At 40.4% G+C, this 21,252-nt stretch overlaps 1 protein-coding gene across 1 annotated transcript; it reads left to right on the top strand.

Moving 5' to 3' along the window:
* The first annotated feature begins 1,021 nt into the window (after positions 1 to 1,021).
* Positions 1,022 to 14,098, top strand: c15h16orf72 (chromosome 15 C16orf72 homolog). The gene is made up of 4 exons (XM_041206628.1): positions 1,022 to 1,322; positions 1,954 to 2,034; positions 5,151 to 5,429; positions 13,040 to 14,098. The coding sequence occupies exons 1-4, from the start codon at positions 1,112 to 1,114 to the stop codon at positions 13,282 to 13,284; spliced, it is 816 nt and encodes a 271-aa protein (XP_041062562.1). The 5' UTR covers positions 1,022 to 1,111; the 3' UTR covers positions 13,285 to 14,098.
* The last annotated feature ends 7,154 nt before the right edge of the window (positions 14,099 to 21,252 follow it).

Genomic DNA, 21,252 nt, shown 5'->3' with positions numbered 1-21,252 from the left:
AGCCCGCCCCTGCCGGGCGTCTGACCAATGGGAGAGCGATGGAGGGTGGGCTGGTGGTGGTGGGAGAAATGTGTGAGTTTAGGTAGGGGAGGGGGAGAACCCTTAGGTGGTGTCGGCGGGGGCTAGGGAATGGGGGGCGGGGCCCAGACGATGGGGAGGGGGGCGGGGCTTGCGGGGGGGGGTAGGGGGGCGAACGGATGATGGTATCGGCGGGGGCTAGGGAATGGGGGGCGGGGGCTAGGGAATGGGGGGGCGGGGCCCAGACGACGGGGGGGGGGGGGGGGGCGCGGGGCTTGCGTGGGAGAGGGGTGCGAACGGATGATGATGGTGTCGGCGGGGGCTAGGGAATGGGGGGCGGGGCCCAGACGACGGGGAGGGGGGGCGGGGCCCAGACGACGGGGAGGGGGGGCGGGGCCCAGACGACGGGGAGGGGGGGCGGGGCCCAGACGACGGGGAGGGGGGGCGGGGCCCAGACGACGGGGAGGGGGGGCGGGGCCCAGACGACGGGGAGGGGGGGGCGGGGCTTGCGGGGGAGAGGAGATGGTGGTGGAGGAGGAGAAGCAGCAGCAGAAGGAGAACTACGCGCATGGGCATTAAGCTTCCGGCCATCAACGCCGTGGGGGCTTTTGACGGGCGCGGGCGGCGCGTCCCTTCAGTTTAATAACGTCAGCGAAAAGTACAAGCGGGGCGATTGTTGACGGCGCGGACAAGGTTTTAATGTGGCTCTGTGTGTAAATGTGAAGAGAGGGGGGGGGGGGAGGAGGTGAGGAGGAGGAGGAGGAGGAGGAGGGTGGGCGGGCGGGCGGGGGGGGGGTGGGGTGAGAGAGAGAGAGAGAGAAAGAAAGACCGGAGGAGGAAGAGGAGGAGGAGGAGGAGGAGGGGGGGGGGGGAAATAACAACCAAAAGAAAAAAAAATAAGGGGGTGGGGGCAGGGAGGAGGAGGAGGAGGAGGAGGAGGGTGGGCAAAGAAAAAAAATCCATAATATAATAATAACAAGAGAGAGAGAGAGAGCGAGAGAGAGAGAGAGAGAGAGAAAAAAAAATCCCCCCCCCTCCCCTCCCCTTTGAATAAATATTTATATGAAAAGAAATTGTGAACAATCGATTTATCATGGAGGATAAGAAAGATGAACACGAGTCAGAGATACAGGAACATTGCCCTGAACACTGGTTTTCCAAATGGGAGAGGCAGTGCCTGGCGGAGAGCGAGCAAGAGGAGCAAACCCAGGAGGAGAGGGCGTCGCTAGAGGAAGAGCAGACCCAGCAAAAACTTTGGCATTTATTTCAAAATTCGGCCACCGCCGTCGCCCAGTTATACAAAGGTACAGGACCCCGGCGGAGATCCAACAACCCCCCCCCCCCCCCCCCCCCTCCTCTTATTTTTTTTATTATTTCTCTGTTTTATTATCATTTTTTTTCCTTTGTTGTTTTCCTTCTTCTGGGGAGCAAATGAAGGACGAGAGGGAGAGGGAGAGGGAGACGAGGAAGGTTGGGGGGGAGGGGGTGAGGAAGACAGCAAAAAATAATCTCCTGTTTTGTCGGTGTTTTTTTATTTTTCCTTCCCCACACACATTGTTTTAAAAAATATATATATATATATATATTCAGTTTTTTTGGGGGGGAGGGGGTTGTGTATGTGTTTTTGGGGGGGGGGGGGGTGGGGAAAGAGACCCAAAGAAAAAACAGTCGCAACCAAAATGGCGAAATCAAACATGGCCGGCGAAGTGTCTCCCTCTCTCTATCCAACAGGGGTTGTCCATCTCTTTTTTTTATATAGTGTGTGTGTGTGTGTATATGTGTGTCTAGGTACTCAAGTTTGCATTTATTGCTCTCCCAATTTTCCCTCCCCCCCCCCACCTCTCCCCATCTCTCCTCTTCTCACCCCCCCCCCCCCACCCCTTCTCTCTCTCTCTCCCCCCTCCCCTTCCCACCAAACCTTATGTGTTTTTGTAGATCGAGTCTGTCAACAACAAGGGCTGTCACTATGGGTCCCGTTTCAAAATGCTGCCTCGGCTGTCACCAATGTGTATAAAGGTAAATTCAAACCCTTTCCTGTTGGCTGCAGTTATTTGTCACTTATGACTTTTATTTTGTGTGGGGGGGTGTTAAACTCTGCACTCTAATGGGGGATGGACTCTTTTTAATGTTTGCATGCCTCCTCCTCCTCCATTAGAAGTACAGTTTAAAAATAATGTAGAGTGATGCTATATAATTTAATTGCAGTTCCTAATAACCACCAGCAGCACATATGTGCCTCAATGAATTATCAGGATTGAAGATGAAGCATTGAGATTGTTTGAGGCTTAGATGCAGAAGCTTGCTTAATAATTTGTAAAAAATCATGTTTGCGTTTTTTCCTTTTTAGTCTGAGTGTAACTTTCAAGAAGTGAACTTAATTTTGTTTATTTTTTTGGATTTTTTGGACTTTTTGATTGGATTTTACTTTCCTGAATAATTTTACTGAACTGAGATCAGGACCTCCCCTCTCATTCTGGTGTCCCTGGCATGACTCATGGTTTTGGGAAAGCTAATGCAGTCAAAACAAAACTGCTGCAATACATATCCATTCTTGCAACAAACGTTTGTGAGCCATTTTATTGTGACAGTAGTTGCTTCCAGTTAATTATTTTTCACTAAGTTAAAATTCTGTTCCGTTTAGTATTTAACGTGCAGCAGTTTGCACTTTCTTCTGTGGGATGACGTGGTTTTTTTATTTGACAGTTGGGGGAGAATTTCAGTTCAGAGGTAATAGCACCTGTACTTTGGTTCTATGGATGGCTTTTTTCTCTTGTATAACATTTGTGTAATTACATGATAAAAATATTAACCACAATTGTGTGCACGACACTATATATAACACATGCATAAACATTGATTTTAATTTTCAAGTAGATCTTCCAAGAACATTTAATCTGTTGATTGCATTGCAATGCAATTGTATTAAAAAAAAATCATTGGACTTCACATTTTTACACTTTAAATTGTGCAGAGCATTTACTGAGCAATTCTTGAAGTAGAGAGCGATAATAAAGAACTAGGAGCTGCCTGCAATCCTACTAAATTTTGACACTTTTTAAAAAAAAGTAAATTTAAGAAAAAGTCCCATCCTCTCCTGTCAGGTTTCTGAATGCCATTGTTAGGTTAAGTGGAGGTCTTTTGTTTCCTGTTCTAATGTTCTGCACCATCCTTTACATGGGCCACAAGAGTGTTCTTAATGCTATGCCCATCCTAACAATGCAAAACTCATCAAAGCCTGAAGGGAAATTTGAAAAAGAAAATCAGTTGTGTGTCTGACTGCTTCATGCCACAGTGTATTGGAGCACTCCAACTAGCTACATTAGTTCAATGGAATCTCTGATTTTACATTTTACCCATCTGTTCTTTAGCAACAGAATAATGCATCGTGCGTTTTGTTGTGAAATATTTCTGATCTTACAAAACAATATGTAGTCTGGACATACGAGCACTGCAATGGGCGTGTTAAAAAGAAATATACTTGCCAAAATCTGACCAAGATTAGTTCAGTATATCTCAAAAATTGGTTTATTCAGAATTCAAATTAAGCATTTTGACAAAATGGTGAAGGAAGTGTTAATTTGAATTAACCAACTTCACAATACAAGTAGCAGTCATTTTACAAAAGGAACTCTTTGACTAGCATGTTAGTTTGAATGGGCAAAGATAAGATTAAATTTTTTTGGCATAATTAGCATTTTTTAAAATTGCAGTTGTAGTATTGATGAAACTTTCTTGAGAGTTATTATGTTCTTTCTTGCTTGACAAGACCTGAGTTATAGTGATTTGGTCAAATGCCTAAGTGGAATGCGGTTTTATCTGGACCTTCCAGAAGCATATTTGGGCCAATGAAATTTAGTCAGTTGTGGAAATTTTAAACGTTCTTCTTTTCTGTAGTTTCTACACTGATTTCCAAATTGTTAGTAAGACAGTACAGTTTTAACAAATATGGATTGGAGCAGAAATTTACTAAAATCTCCAGTGGTACATATTAGTAACTAACTGGGCTTCCATATCCTGAGATTCAATTTCTTACCTCTGTGCCTTTGGAGCATCTGCTGTACAATCCCCATGTTGCAAATATTGTAATATTGAGAAAGGTTCTTTAATACATTTTCAGTTTTGGGCAGCTCCCATTGAGTTTGATCCCTGTATGAGTGCACACAATTACTTCTGAAATAAACGCAGTGTGTAAAACTGCCTGAAAAATGGACTCAGAAGCGGCATTCTTTTTGGTGATCAAAGGAGCTGGATCTCTTTGCATCTCAAGTTAGTTGCGTTCAAAGCTTTCACATTTCCATCAATTAGCTTGACTCAAGTGAGCTGTGCACAAAGATTTAAGTGCATGAGATTTTTTTTAAAATAAAAATTAGTTTAGTGTGAAGTCCTTATTTTTCATAAATTGGTGTCCAGTAACACATTAACCAGTTTTAAATTGCTCATTTTTGTTTAATCTTTGCTTTCCATTTCTTGGCCCACTTGGTAGCCTACCTCCCGAGTCACGAGGCCCACTCCAGACACATGAGCACAAAAATCAAGGCTGCCGCTCCAGTGTAGTACTGAGGGAGTGCTGCGCTGTCAGGTGCCGTCCTTTGGATGAGATATTAAACCGAGGATCCTTCTGGACGTAAAAGGATCCTGTGGCACTATTTCAAAGAAGAGCAGGGGGGTCCTCCTGGTGTTCTGGCCAATCTTTAACCCCTAACCAACATCACAAAAACAGATTATCTGCTCATGATCGCATTGCTGTTTGTGGGAACTTGCTGTGCACAAATTGGCTGCTGTTTCCCGCATTACCACAGTGACTACACTTCAAAAGGTGCTTCATCGGCTGAAAAACACTTTGGGCCGTCCTGAGGTTGTGAAAGGCACTATATAAATACAAGTCTTGTTTCTTTGAATCTCAGTACGTACTGTAGCTGAAATAACCTTGATGTGGTTATGTTCATTATGTTTAATCAAATGAGATATAGCCACAAATTTTGTAAATCATGCAAATTTGGTGTCAAATTTAATTCCCAAATTCTGTAATCTTGAAAGAATTTGGTCTTAGAAATTAGATTGTGCTGTCTAGAATGTTTTTGATTCAGAAATTCCTAGCTATGCTGAGAAATTTGTCGCTGTTTTTGTTTCAGAAAGTATTGAAGCTCATCGCCGAAGCTATGACTTAGGAATTCAGGTCGGTTATCAACGACGTAATAAGGATGTATTAGCTTGGGTAAAAAAGAGGAGACGAACCATTCGAAGAGAAGATTTGATCAGCTTCTTATGTGGAAAAGCTCCACCACCACGCAACACCAGAGCTCCCCCTAGACTGACAGTAGTAACCTCTCCCACTAGAGCACCTACAACAGAAACTAGTTCATCTGTAGAGACTGACTTGCAGCCTTTTCGTGAAGCCATTGCACTACATGGTAATTATAATGTTAAGTGGTTAAGCACTTGGGAAAAGTAGATGTGGATTTCTGAGAGCTGCTAGTTCTCTCTTTGACATGCACAGGCTGAATTTCAGCATTGTCAGACAGATTGTATCTCAATTTTGACTACAAAATAGTTTAACTGATGGCATTGTGAAATGTTGCTATATTGTAATCTGGAAATCCAACATAATTCATCAGCTGCTCCTGCATCACGATAAACATTAATTACAATTACAGCCAAAAGAGCTGAATGGGAAATGGATTCAAATGTTGTTTTAAGATTTATGCTTTTAAATGTTGGTAGCACACTGCATTAGATTGCTATCCTGATCCAATGCAAACTCATACAAATGGTACAACTGAGTAAAGAATAATTGAAGATGAGTTGGGCAGCACGTCTGAATTTGTTCATTGACTTTCTGCTATTGTAATTATAGTTATCAGGTCACAGCCAAGTGATCCACACGCATACCCTTCTAACTCATTTTTGACCACCTTTTTGTTCAAGTTTTGTAGAAAACTTCTAGTGTCTAGAGATGCAAAAGGTAGACAAACCACAAGCTAATGTCTGTTTTCCATAGCTTGTTTTTCCTGGGGCCAGAGGCTGTAGCTTGATGGACACCACTCTGCATCAAGCATGGCTGAGCAGATATCTCTCATGCTCTTAGGCCTGCCATAGGCATGTTGGAAGGGCTTGCAGCTTTATAATCAACCTGTTTGGCCACATTATGAAGGCATCTTCTGTGGCCACCAAGTCCTGGAGTAGAACTCAAATTTGGAGCTTCTTGCTCAGAGACAGGGACGCTACCCACTAACCACAAGACCTCCCTGTTCATGATATATCCAGGCAAATTAAGTTTTTGCATCAAGAGGTTTAAATTACAGGTGCTTTGGGTGGGTGCAAAGGCCATTCTAGTTTGATGTATTAACATCCAATGTCAGATTTTTCTGTATTCTTTCCGTCCCTCCTCCTCTCCTGGAAAGAGGTGCTCGTATGCTATCTGAAACTGCATTTCCACTGGTGCTTCTGCAATTAGGAGTGCAAGAGATCAGTGTTCATGAATTGGCTGCTTGTATTGGCATTGGTAAAACCAACACCTTTTATCCTGGGAGCAGGATAGTGGACTCAAGATTTTCTTTGGTCATTGAATGCTGTCAGAATAAGGGAGCTGGTTTTAGCCATGGACCCATATGGAGACCCAGCATTCAGAAACTTCTCCTTCAATCCAAACATCAAAGTGCCTCATATGTACCTTGTCATACCACTACTAGTTACTAGCATGGCCTACCTAGTATATTCCTGGGAACTCTAAATAGAACCAGTTTAGGATGGCTGCCTGATACTCTGTTTAAAAAAAGAGAGAATAACGTAGTCTTCCCCACCTAATCCAAATACCCATAACTCTGCAGATTAAAGAAAAAAATCCCTGTTCATTTATTTGAAAGTGTAAATGTGATGAGTGCACTCTGTTAAGTGTAGGGTTGTGGCCTGTTTCATGCCGTGTTCTCTTTAAATTTAGAGTTAATGTAAATTTACTTAGCTCTTTAAGCAATCCAAAGCTGTTGATGTGATTGCCTACCCCAGTTTGTATACCCTAACACAGGAAGCAAGTTATGTGAAATCAGTTATCCAATTTGGAGCCTGTGCTAACATTTTATTCAAGTATTTGTGGAGGTTGTATATCATATTGCACAGATTTGACACTTCGTGACAAAGACAAACACCATCCCAACAAGTTCTCAATTGAGTTCCTCCTTTGTTATGCAGCTAGGAATAGTGGAAATTCTAATCTTTTATATTATTTACCCAAAACATTTTGCAGTGGTGATAGTCTCATTTTGTTGTTTCAACCTGTATTTTTATAAGCGATATTCAACACTGAATGTTCACAAATCTTAATTTCCCTCCTTTTTTTAATCTATCTTTTTGTCTTTCCTTATTTTGTGGGGTCACTTGCATTTTTGTTCCATTGATATCAGTATCGCAGGTGACAACCTTGCATCAGCCTAAATAGTCACTGCTCTAAATGAATATTTCAAAAGCTTTTTCTGCCTTGTATGCTAAAAACCTGCTAAATGCTGAGATGAGTTTTGGACTGTTTATCCAAAACCGCATGTTTCCATTTCTGAAACTTCGCTCCTGTCTCAGCTCATAGGCTGCTGGAATCCTCTTTCAAGCCTTTATTGCCTTTAGACTTGCCTATTCCAATGCAATCCTGGCAAGCCTCCCACACTCTGTAAACTTAAGATCGTTTTAAACTCTGCTGCTCATGTCTTTACTCACACCAAGTTCTGTTCACCAATCACCATATGTTCACTGACCTACATTGGCTTCTGGTTAAGCAACACCTTAATTTTGAAATTCTCTAAATTTCAGTTTTCAAATCCCTTCATGGCCTGACCTCTTCCTATTTTTGTGATCTCCAGCCCCACGGCCCTCCAATACATCAGTGCTCACCCAGTTTTGATTTCTTGAGCATCTCCGATTTTAATCGCTTCACCATTGGTTACTGTACTTTCAGCTGCCTAGGCTGTAAGCTTTTGAATTCCCTCATGAAAATTCTCAGCCTCTCCACCTCTCCTCAAAACCTGCCTCTCTGACCAAACTTGTGAGCTGTTGGCCATCTGCCCTAATTTTGCCTTTTGTGACTTGGTGTCAGATTTTGCTTTACAGCACTCTCGGATGCACCTTGAGATGTTTTATTATGTCAAAGGTGCTATGATTCTACCCAGGCTGCAATGCTGCATGATTAGAATGTGAATCATCCTGGTTTTTTAGGCATTTTCATGTTTGGCATTGGAAGAAATTGTTGAGAAAAATGTCAGCAACAGCCTCTTTGGAAATACAAGCCAGCTAGCTATGAAGTAGGCTCGGCAGCATGAGGGAGCTGAATCAATATTCTTGGTGGTGTACCATATGTGGGCTTGTGAATGCATTCTTATTAATTACTATCGCTGTAATTTTCTCCAAGCCTTTGAGATCTGCGCTCCTCCAATTCTAACCTCGTGTACATTTCCTGATTTTAATTAATCCTTCATTGGCCTTTCGCTGCTCTCACCCTAAGCTTGTCTGCCTGGCTACCTCTTTAAGATGTTCCTTTAAAGCGTACTTCTTTGACCAAGCTTTTAGTCATTTGCTCACGCCTTAAATGTCTAGGTGTCAAATTTTGTTTCGTAATGTTTCTGTGAAGTGCCTTGAGACATTTTATTACATTAAAGGCATTATATGCACAAGTTGTTGTTGTAATGATTCAGGCTGTCACTACTTAGAGGCTGAGCTCCTGACCCATCCCCCACCCCCTTTATTGTTGCCATCACTTGAGTTTGGGGGTGGGGAGGGGGTGGGGGGGGGTGGGGGGTGGGGGTGGAGAGATGGAAGAGAGAATGAACAAATCGGTGGGACAAGACATAAAGACCTTAATCATGAGTAGCTGGTGCAGATAGTGAGATTTCACTTTTGGTATTTATTTTAGATTCTTGTAATTTTCAGTAAAATTCAGCAGTTTTTTGTAACCCTTAATTTCCTGCTTATTAACCATATTTGTTTTGCGTTCCTTACCCTTTTCTGAATTGTGTTCGTATGAGGTTAATTCAAACCTCGGGAGAGATGGGTAGATGTGAACTACAGCACTGAGCTTAAGGTGATGGAGGGAACAGGTAGGCTGATGCATGGTGGCTGTTAGTTGTTAGGTCACGTCTTTAATGCCTGACCAGACGAATTGTGCAATTTATCTTTGGAGGCTGGGAGACATGTGTAAAGGAATAAAATGGCCACAGTTTGTATTTGAGCAACTTGTTTGACCCATCAGTTTTGAAGCTATTACCCAATTGCATTGGGGAAGTTTGGCTGAGAGCTGTTTCCCAGAAACTTCATAAACTGATAATAGTAATTGGGGCAGAACAGAAAATGTCAATGCGGCATTGCTTTTGTGTTGCAGGAGCAGTACTCTATGTAGTGTATATTTCAGTAATTTGGGTCGAGCATAAATTATCTTTTCACAATTGATTCTGAATTGAATCTTTAATAGATTCTTAGCCTCTGCTAATTTAGGTGGAAGAGCTTTGTGTAGTCCTTGTCAATTTAATTTGAATTTTTAAGATGAAAGCAACCAAGTATGGTTAGTCTGATCTTTAATAATTGGAAAAATGCTTAGAAAGTGCTAGTGTTATTGATGTGCTAGAGAGTTATGGGAAGAACTTGAAAGATTTTGACAAGTTTTTAAATCACATGAAAACCATTTCAGGTTGTCAAGGGATTGCTTTGAAGAATGCGGACACTATTTCTATGCAAGGTTATATTTGATATGTAGTCACTTGGCAGGTACTGTTTTGGTTTGCAAATTGTGTGGTAATGGAGGGCTGTATTTAAGCACCCAATTCAGAAGTTAAAATGGTTTTCTTGTGCAATTCACTATTAACAAAACCACTGGACATGGTGGTTTCTGCTATCAACGCAGGTTTAAATGTATCTTTGTTTCATAAAATGGTGCAGCCTTCCCCCCCCCCAACTTAAAGATTGCTGAGCAGCTTGCTACTTGGGTTTAACCTAAGAGTTTAGGTAAAGTCTAAGTATTGCAGTGGTGCGTACAGACATGTCTGTGTTTGCTTTCAGTGGGGGAATCCATTCATTTTCTCCCCTGACCATTGAACTGGTTATGATCCTCGATGCTGCCTCTTTGCATCAAAGCTGAATTCAAGACAGTGATTGAATCTTTATCTCAGTATTTGGTGGTGCACCAGTTAGTGATTTATTGTAAACACCAACTCAGTTTGTTTAACTCCCTTAACCAGGTTTTTATGGAATTGATTGAAACATATAAGATCTTGTGGAACCTTGACAGGGTGGATGTGGAAAGGATGCTTTCTCTTGTGGGAGAATCTCTGTTCAGGTGTCACTGTTTAAATGGGCAGCCCCTTATTTTTAAGGTAGAAATGAGCAAAATTGTTTTGCGGGTTGAGTATCTTTGGAACTCTCTTCCTCAAAAGGCAGTGGAAGCAGCATCTTTGAATATTTTTAAGGCAGAGGTAAATAGATTCTTTTAAGTAAAAAGATGAAGGTTATGGGGGTAGGCGGTAATGTGGAGAGATCAGATCAGCTACAATCTTATTGATTGGCAGAGCAGGCTCAGAGTCAAGTGGCCTACTCCTAATTCGTACGTTTGTATTGAATTTTTGCCCCACTGGTTCTGAAAGTTAGTTTTAGTTGGGTGTTGAATTTGCCCAGGATATTTAATTACTGGTAAATGACAGTGTTGTTTACCAGTTGTTTCCAATACCTATGTTTGAGATGATAGCTATTTGTTTATGCTTACGTTATAAATTTGCTTGACGCCAATTTTGTAACTGTTATTGGATGTCCGAGATATGTGCTCATCTGATTCTGGCCTCTTGAGCACCCCAGTTTTAATGGCTCAACCATCGGTGGCTGTGCCTTCAATTGCCTAGCCCCCAAAGCTCTGGAAATTCCTCCCTAAACCTCTCCCTCACTTTCCTCCTTTAAGACAGTCTACCTCTTTGACCAAGTTTTTGCTCATCTAACCTAATATCTCCTTATGTGGGTCAATGTCGCACTAGTTCTGTAATGCAGCTGTGAACTGCCTTGGGACATGCACTTTATAGGAACCATAGCCTCTCTGGTATGTTGTTAAAGTGACAGGTGCAGCCTTCAATGTTGAATTACATGTGGCTATTTGACTGAGAGAGCATCTTAAGAGTTCAGTCGTTATGTCTGACATCCACATACTTACTTGCAGTAAAGGCCATTTGATAGCAGCCAGGGGCAGGAACTCTGGTGCTCTCTCTGCAGTTTGTATCTCTCCCTTTTTGGCTCTCCTCCCTGACTCATGAATGAGGCCAGGAGTAATGCCTCTTTGTTTTTTGTGGCTTTTATTCCTTGGATCAATTCATCGAGTCATTGACGAAGAAACCCTTGTGAAATACTGTAATGGTGTTTTTCAGGTAAGAGAAGCTTTGACCAAGGTACCATTAACTTGTTTTACTCACTTACGATGCTGCCCAGTGTTAAACAGGCTGCCAACATTCACTGGTATATACATTAAAAAAAATGACTGCTTGGCTATGATATTAGAGGGAGTTATAGCTCCTTTCCCTGTCTGCATCAGTATTCCAAATAAAATGATGGTAGTTTTGAACCAGTTTTTTTTTTCTCTCACTGTTGACTTCTGAAGACGAGCTTTGTGAGGAACAGTTCCATGGGTTTTGTTTGGTTGAGGTAATTCAGCCATGTGGGCATTCTTTGTGTGAACTTGGAAACTGAGCATTCGTAGGTTATTTTATCATCAGGGAGTGCCAAGTTGAATATTTGCACATCAGTTTTAGGCACATGTTACTGTTACATCTTCAACTGGAATAATGGAAAGATTTGTATGCAGCCTTTACATTTATAACCTATTATGTACCAATTAAATTTGCTAAAAATTCTGTTCCAATGTCAGCTATTTTGGTTGGATTTTTACTTGGCTTACTGGATCATTCAGTAATGGGAAACATATTCAGCTTAATGGTCACATAAGCCTAAATGGTGTTGGCTTTTCATGAGATTTAATTGTGTTTAGAGGTTCTGCTAGTTTCATGTATGCCTTTTCACTATTGCAACAAGGTGATTCTATATGAAATGTCTGCTCCCAATACAGTTTCAAGCAGACGGTTAAAGGAAAGAATTGAATACAAGGTTGTGACTGTTGAAATTAACGTTAGTATGCAATTTCTCTGGCCAAAGTTTTACTGTTACACTCCCTTGCTTTCACTGCTCTGCTCCTTTCTCCCTAACACCCCATCTCCCTCTCAACACCCTAATACCCCCTCCTCCTACCCTGTCTGTTTTCTGCTGGTCGTTTGTTATTCTCTGAGCCTTAATGTTGACTGTTGACCTCCTCATTCAGGCAACATGGCAACACAACCTGAGCTGATCCTATTCTCACCCCTAGCATGCACTCTCAGCAATGAGGAGTAAGTAATCACAATCAGGAGTAAGAACTCTAGCCAGATGTTTCTCCCTGTTTGTTTTGTAATGCATGGGCTCTGATTACCACTCTGAGATTGGTTTGCAACACTGAAAGGGACTGAACCAGGGAACTTGTGGTTCAGCTTTTTATGGGTAAAATGCAGCCATTGGAGGAGACCCTACTTTACATTTCAATAAATTATTTTAGTTATCATTGGATCTTTGATTCTGACACCAAGGTAGCTCATTCGCTGGATTGAATGAAGGTTGTTCACATTACTGCTTCTTTATAAGTTATCAAACACTACTTGCTCTTGGGAAAGTACTATTGATGCATTGGTCATCTCAGACCTGATTTAAATTTTGGTGAGAATGTGTTGTTTTGACAGGCTTCTGATATGTGCAATATTGCTGCATCAGCAGTTACTCTGAACCCATCTATTCGTTGGCCTGAATGATTAAATGGGATTAGCTGTGTCTTCAAGATGTCTTTGTGAGTACTGAAAAGCTGGTAGTTTCTTAAAGTGGATTGGCAAAATAAGTGAATTGGCAAAATAAGGAATTTGGTCAGTGAACTACATCAGAACCATTGCTATTTAAACTGACGATTCTTAACGCTTTGCTTTTTTTGTCTCCACAGGTCTTAGTGGGGCAATGGCTAGTATAAGTGTACGCTCAAGTACTCCAGGGTCTCCCACTCATGTAAGTGGTAGCTCCAACACTTCTCGCAGGAGAAATGGACTCCATGACGTGGATTTGAACACTTTCATATCAGAAGAAATGGCGCTCCACTTGGACAATGGTGGCACTAGGAAGCGTACCTCAGCCCAGTGTACTGATGTCATCACAGACTCCCCAACGCACAAGCGCAATCGAATGCTTTGAACTTTTATATGGTCGCTGTGCTACTTGAAAGCCACTTGATACTCGACACTTTCTTGAATGGAAATGGAGGGCCATCATAACTTGTTTGATTGTGAAAGTACAAGTGAATTCAATAATGATTGCCATAAAGGAAGTTCTAACTAATGCAGTAGATGCCTCTTGTAATTATGGCTTTCCCAATACTGGTCTTGTGACAGAGGACATCCAACCATTTGTGTAGTAGTTAGCAAGATCATCATAGGTAAACACATTAGATTCCAAGCTAAAGTGACCTTAACTTGTTTCCTTTTAAAAGGAAGGGGAATATTGGATGTTAATTTGGTTAAAACTGTTAATTGCCCTTTTTATTTCCTTCTGTGTTGACTGTCTGCTTCAACAGTATTGCCAGTATATCACTGATAGTCTATGTTAAAATGGCATCTTCTGTCAAATCTGCAGACTTCCATTTTACAGCACTGTACTAAGACAGTACTGGTTTTTGTATAGTGCAAACATAAGTTGTATCAATATTGGACTATTTTTAGTTAAACTCAAGCAGCTGCTAATTCTGTGGATTGTGGAAATGGTGCTATGATGGTCATGCAATTAATACTAAATATCAAATCAACATAAAGATCTTTATTGGATTCACTTCTTGTGTTTTAGTGTTGCAAAAATTACAACAATAATATTGACTTTCCCATAAAAATTCTAAAAAAGTACTCTTATGTTTAAATATATAAATATATATAAATATATGTAATGTATATACTAAGCATTTGGATGCTGGTATAGTACTCGTGCTACATAATGTAAATAAAATGTGCACACCAAACCCTGGAGTGGATATCCGAAATTAGAATTGCATCATGGTCAGTTTAAACATTTCCTTCACATAGTGGAGCTGGTCCAGTCAGTCAGGTAGTTCGTGGGACGGAGTCTTTGACAGTGGGTAAAAAAATTACAACTTGCTCAGTTATTTGTGGCCTGCTCACTTTCAAAAATTGTCTACAGTAGTCTGTTAAAGGAAGTGAACTGTTTTTCGTATGAAGATATGTTTGTGTAAACATACTTGCATAAACCTGGTGAATTGCTTTTCAAACCAGTTTTTCACAAAATAGTTTATTTCTGTAACCTCTGCTTGCATTTTTGTGGAGCGATGTTTGAAGAAGGATACTTTAGCCTTTAAGTCTCTTTTGGAGGAATTTTAACTTGTGAATTTACACTGTGGTAAGCAGGCTTAGCAAAAAACCTTTTGCTATCTACCCTAATTTTAATGGAGCAACCCTTGCTTCAGCTAATTTACTTTTTGATAAAAAGAATTCCACAACTGAAGGTCACTACATAATCCAACAACTTGCACAGAAACTTAAGAGCTGTTGTACACACACACTAACTCGAGCAATTTTGCCCATTTGCACATGCAAATGCATCTCCTGGCAACTATTTTGAGTTGTCTTGTTTTCTCACTGGGAAACCTATGCAAAGTGCAATTTAACTGTTTTAAGTAATACTAAGTTTGGGGGGTGGGGGGGGATGTTGCCTGTTACACCCACCTGTTTACTGGCATTAGGAGATCCAGCCACCCTATAAGATGGCTTTTTTTCCAGCCAGAAGCAGTTGGGGTATGCTGCAAGTCGCTTTTTTTTCCTTTATACAATAGAAGTATAATTTTTAGGTAGTTTAATTACCTTCCACCTACAATTCGCTCTTTCCCCATTCACCGACCTCAAGCCAAGTATAGGTCATATTAGTAAGTATTAAAATATAGCTTCATAGTTGGTTGCTGGAGAAGCTTTATTTTAAAAAAAATCAATCTTTGAAAGTGCATGAAGGACATCTGATACAGAAATTCTTGCAAAAATCAAATGGTGAGAACTCGGTACATCTGTAAACACTGGCGACCTATACGAAATTTTAACAGTTTACTTTCTTGGATACTGGGCTAATTTTGAAATTGGTAGTGCTGGGAACTGTCATATGATCAGTTTGACTGATTTTAGGCAAAATGTGGAGTTTAAGATGTATTAAGTTGTGTGGGGGGTGGGGGGGGGGTGGGGGGGCGGTGGGGGTGGGGCATGTAAAATAAATTTGCTCATGCTACAGTTTCAGAGAAAACACCTTTTGAACCAGCATGTTTTTCTGGGGGTGGGGAGGATGAGCATTGAGTTTGAGGAACATTTTCGGGGCGGGGGGGTGGGAAACTTGTGTGCATTCTAAAAGTCAAAATAAGGCTTTCAGCAAACTTTGCACTAACAGATTTTCAGTTTACAGTGACTGACATTTGCATGTGTACTTTCTTCTCATCACGTTATTACCATAAGCCCCTCTTGCTCTTTTGCGGGAGTTTATTTTTGCCACTTTTCTAGCTTCATGTATAATGTAAATCAAGGTAGGGATAGACCACCACCACCGAGGCGATTGATAAAATTCCATAGAATGTTTTGATAAAATTGAATTTTAATAGTGTGCTGAAAAGGTATTGCCTAATGCCTTGATGGTGTAAAGCTACTTGGATGGCTTTCTAAGTTGCACGCTGTTTGTTTTTCTTGTTAAGTCGTATTTTCATTTGGTGGAAACCACTGTAAGCTGTAATTGCCATTTCAAGAATAGGTAGCACTTAATTTTTAATGAGTAAAACTGTACCAAACTGTTATTTCATCTAACTGTAGCGTGCACTTGGAGAAAGAATAAACACCATGCAAATCAGACATTGCCTTTTTCAATCGCACTTGTCTACTTGGAATTGATTTTAAAATTTGCTTCTTTTTAGGAGTAAATTTTCTGTCTGCCTTCCCCTCCAATTCCCTCCCCTCGAGTTGCACTTCAGTTTTCTGGAGGAGAAATTAATAAATTCAGATTGGAAAAGAAATGTTCTACCTACACTTATCTGTGGAGAAATTAGGGTCACTCGATCTTTTCAATGCAGCTCTGAGATGGCCGAATTTTTTGCCGGTTGGTTTCAAATATTGTATGCTTGCAGCTATTGCGTTACAGAAATTAACAAGTTTTGGTTTCCTTTTCTTGTCCTTTTTCATTTTTTTCTTATGTAAGTGTGGGCCTTGCAGCAAAGTCAGTTGATGGTGCACCAAATCTCTAAGTGCATGATACTGGTACCAATTAGTGTTCAGGCATAAGTTAGATAGCTTTCAAAATGTGCAGCGTTTGCCATGTAATATATTTTAATTTTAAACAATGAACGTGAAGTCAAAAGCTTTTGATTGAAAATATAATTTTTCCCCCCCGTTTTATAGCCAAAATGCTAGCTTATAAGGTTTAATGGAGATTTTGGCTTCTTTCAGACCCCAAACTGTTTTACTTCATACACTCAAACAGCCCATCATTGAATACTACTGTACTTTTGGAGTGTCTGATTTTAAGTATGATGGTAATAAAGAGCTATGAATTGTATTATGCGTCCAGTTTGCCTGACAATGTTTCAGCCAGTAGATTATAGTTGCTTTCTGTGCTAGTTTCTTGTTTTACTGCTGAATAACGATCAGTTCAGTATTTGTTGTTTGATTGTATTTTCCCTGTATAAAAGTTATTTCCTGTGAAGTTGGTTCCCTTTGACAAGCATAGCTCTCTTAACTGGAGAATGGAACAATGCAAAACCATAAATAATCTGTCTAGATCCTCTCTGACAGGGTTTGAATAAGGACGTGAAGGATTTCTGCCAGCATCTCCCCTTTTTAATGTAAAAAGTTAGATTTGTAAAATTATTTTTCTGGAGCAAAACGTGCACATTGGAATTCAAACAGGAAGCAGTAGCATAGTACAAAATGCAGCTGTGTAACTAAGCATGTTAAAATGGGACACTTGAGTATCACATTTAAATGTCTTTACGTTGCTTCAAAGACTGCATCAGTTTGCCCCTATAACCTGCTGCTTTGGTCTCATTGGGTCATGCAACCGGTTGTGAAGGTTGGCATATTATCCACTCCCAGACCAATTCCATTGTTATATTGAGCTGTCAGGGCATGTGTGCAGTTAGTTAAGGATGATTGTTTTTTCCTGCTTGTGGAGGGATTATTATTGGCCTTAACACCTCCTCATTGGCATGAGGGCTCGGAAACACCAAGATTTGTTTCTGTAAAATCTGTACAGACAGTTCATACAGGATATTGCACAGATCAGGTGCTTTATACAGTTTGTGTAAAAGACCTATATAACCTGAATGCTACATCAATCTCTGCATATTGTTGATTGGTGCATGGTGCCAATTAATCTGTAGATTATCATTTGCCTGCAATGCAGAACGCATGCAATGTAGTTAGTTGAACAATTAACTGTAGTAAATTATTCCAGTGCAGTGTAATGGTTTCTGCATCATAGGAGTAACAAGACTGTTTGATACGAACACTTCCTGCAAAACACTAGTCACCTTAATAATGTGAAACTTAATTTATGGAATTCCTAATAGCTGCATCATGTGCTTGTGTAGAAACAAATATCTGCATGAGTTTTCTATCTTTGTAACTTCCTGCCTGTCCTCACCACATCATGCATCATTCTCGGGTCTCCTGACAAACACATCTTATAACCAATTGGTAACTAGGTACAGTGTAGACTAAGCGTTTTGGATCAAATAGTGGACTATTGTGTTGACTTTTAGTAAGCAAATGGTATTTTTGAGTTCAATGAAACATTGTATTTTAGGACGCATATAATTTATTCTTTGATTTGGAGCAGGCATTAAGATCAAGGGACTGACTAGAATTTGTCTTTATTGATGCCTTGTACTTAGATTGCTGTAAAATAGTCCTGGCTATATTACTTATAGCACTGATGTAATGCTTTTGTTATGGATGAGTGCCAGGGTGTAAAGTCATATTGGTAACAGGATCCTAGTTTCTTGCAACTGGTTTTAAGTTTTTCTGCTTGCTCACAGTAAAGATAAAGACTGGTCAATCTTACCAGAGCTTTTATTTTGTTCTGACTAGATGCCTTAGAGTGACTCTCCCTCCTATTTTTTTCTTACAGACTGGAGACACACCTGGCCTCTTTTCATTAACTTGTCATAATTTGATGACTGACTGTGTAAACTAATTTGCAGAGGATTCTATCTGTCATTTTGGGACAGTTCATTACGAATGCCACGTGACATTACTTGCAAATTGGGCAACACAAAGTTTCTTTTGCAATTCCCCCTATGTAAATAATGGCAAAAGAGAGGTTTATGTATTTAAACTATAAAATGTGAAAAAACAATTATGGAAAAAAAAACTGGTATTGGGTTGAATAGTGGATTGCCAATCCTTTTCCTTCTATTTTCATATTCCTGGGAATTTGGAATCTAATGGGACAGGTGTGAACAACTTGACTTACGTACATTGATGCCAGTTGTCTTCAAGTATATTAGTGGTAGGGGTTTAAGATGAGTGGTGCGATGGATGGATTAGCTAGAACTGTGAGGTCAGTTTCAAGCATATATGCTTGGGGGAACAAACGGGGGAAGTAACGTAGGTAGCTTGTAAGGGAAAGCTTTAGGTATATGGAGACAAAGGTGGAAAGGCTGAACGAGGTTACATCAAGTCTATAGCACAGAAATGGATCATTTGACCCAACTCATGCTGGTGTCTATTCTCCACATGAGTCTCTTCCCAACCTCTTCATCTAACCTGGTCAGCATACCGTCCTATTCTGTCCTTTGTGTAACAATACAATTTGCCCTTAAAAATATATGCTATTTAGGTGAACTATTACTTGTAGCAGAAGGTCCCATATTTGTTTAGCAGGGCAAGGCAGTAAAAAATGCAGTCAGGATGGAAAAAGGCAAAAAAAAGTTGTACTAATCCCATCCCACACTAATCTTGCTCCCTCTTTGTATTTTTGATTTCCTTTGGTTGGCGGTAACAGAGGGTAATAATGTTTCCCCATTCAAACTACAAAAGCCTTTTATAATTTTAAATAGCGGCAGTAAATCTCTAAACCATTGTTGCTTCAGTGAAAGTAATCTCAGTATCTCAAGTCACTCCCTCTTTATAGTTTCTCACCCCTATCATCGTCTTGGTGATTCTACATTGGTGCTTTTTATAGCTTTAATGTTCTTGTAATGGGTCATCCAAAACTAACTCTGGTTTAAACAGTGCCTTGTACAAACTTTTAAATTTGCTCTCATACTTTATGCTCCTATCTATAAAGAAAATAGGAAAACTTCAAAAACTTGGATTAGAACGCCTTAGTGGGTGTAGAAGATAAAACTAACAAAATCCAAAGGGCATTAAATAAGGCTTTCTGCCACTATGTTATTTGTGAAGGAGTAGTAAATATAGGGGTAGGACTAAGAGAAAGTATACAAGCTTGAAGAGGCAGGATTTGACATAGGTATCAACAAAGTATTTATCTTGGTTTTTGGAGAAATTGAGATTGTCAAAGCACCTGTGGCAAAACCTGGGGATTCCAAGAGAAACTAGGAATGAACTCGTAGCAACCCTGATTAATTTTCCAACGTTTGGTAGAAAGGAGAACTTCTGAAGGAAAGGGCGGCCCTTGCCTCAGTCAATCAAGAGCTGACTTGTTTACCAATTAGCACCCATTTCTCCTGTAGTATAAATTGTTACACTTGTTTGAAATTTGGCATTCTTGTGTTTGTCCTGATGAGCATTAACTTTGGCAACATGTCTCTTTTCAGCAATATCAAGCAAGAGCTGTTCAGGCTGTTGGACTGGAGGGTAGCAAGTGTGGCACCCTGCTACAGAGGTAGATCTAAACCAGGAAATTATAGACTAGAGGTCTTTCACCCTTGTTGGTGAATTGATGGGCACTGAAATTTCATAGCGGATGACCCAGTCACTTGCCATAACTATGGGAGACCAGCAAAGCCACTGGGGAAATGGCTTTTTGTGCTGTTTTGCCCAACACACCAGTGTTTGGCTATGCAGTTGTATTGGAAGATCAAAAGAATTCCCTTGGGATTTCCAGGCCTAGACTTAGAGGATGAAATTACAAAGCACTTGGAGAATCTGAGGTATTACTTAAGCCCTCTTGCGGGTTTATGAAAGATAAATCATTTCACCAAATTTATTGAAGTTGTTGGAAGAAGTGAGGATAAAGGCGATGCAATAATATCCATTGAATAGATTTTCAAAAAAATGCAACAAGAGTTATGACATATTAACACTTGCAAATAAGGGAAATGTGTTAGTGTTGTGAATATGCAGTTGATAATTCATATTTTTAGGATATATCTTTTAGTTTTAACCCGAACTGAAGGGTCCACAGTCATAAGGTCCTTAAAGAAAACTGGAGAATCGCTTAGCCAAAAGCTAATGGAAGGATTCCCATGAGATTTCATGCTTCGAAGAATAGCTGGAACACTGAGGAGAATTGAAGTGAATTCCGGAGGGCTGTGGCACATTATTGGGCTGGTCCCTAAAGAAGTGAATGAATCTTCAAGATTCGTATAAGGGAAGTCTTGGGACAGAAGTAAAAAGCAGAACTCAGTTTATAGCTTAAGTCTTTATAAGCTAAGTTAATAGTGTTTACTTTGTTTAATTATTTTTGATATATAATAAAGTTTGTTTTTGTTTATAAATGTGAAATCTTGTGGCACAGTTCTTTTGGTTAATTGCTGGGTCTTTGGATTTCTTCTTTAAAATTAACAGACCCTCATGGGATCATAATGGTATTGTCACTGGACTGGTATTCTAGAGACCCAGGTTAATTTACTGGGGACCTGGGTTCGAATCCCACCATAGGTGGTGAAATTTGAATTCAATAAAAATCTGGAATTAAAAGTCTGATGATGACCATGAAACCATTGCCAACTGTTGTAAAAACCCATCTGGCTCGTTAGTGTCCTTTTAGGGAAGGAAATCTGGTCTACATGTGACTCCAGACCCACAGCAATGTGGCTGACTCTGTAAATGCCTCCTGGCCAAAGGCAATTAAGGATGGGCAATAAATGCCAATGATGCCCACATCCCATGAGCAAAAAAAAAACATTAGAAAGGTGGTTGGAGGGTATAAACCAGAGGTCAGGGGAAG

This window comes from Carcharodon carcharias, chromosome 15 (genome assembly GCF_017639515.1).
Source record: "Carcharodon carcharias isolate sCarCar2 chromosome 15, sCarCar2.pri, whole genome shotgun sequence".
Taxonomy (NCBI): Eukaryota; Metazoa; Chordata; class Chondrichthyes; order Lamniformes; family Lamnidae; genus Carcharodon; species Carcharodon carcharias.
The sequence above is the reverse complement of the archived record's forward strand: the minus strand, read 5'-3'. Positions and strand labels throughout refer to the sequence as shown.

Coding starts and splice junctions, on each gene's coding strand:
- c15h16orf72 (XM_041206628.1), top strand. CDS start 1,112: ATGGAGGATAAGAAAGATGAACACGAGTCAGAGATACAGGAACATTGC. Junction 2,035..5,150: donor TGTCACCAATGTGTATAAAG/GTAAATTCAAAC, acceptor TTTTTGTTTCAG/AAAGTATTGAAGCTCATCGC. Junction 5,430..13,039: donor TGAAGCCATTGCACTACATG/GTAATTATAATG, acceptor TTGTCTCCACAG/GTCTTAGTGGGGCAATGGCT.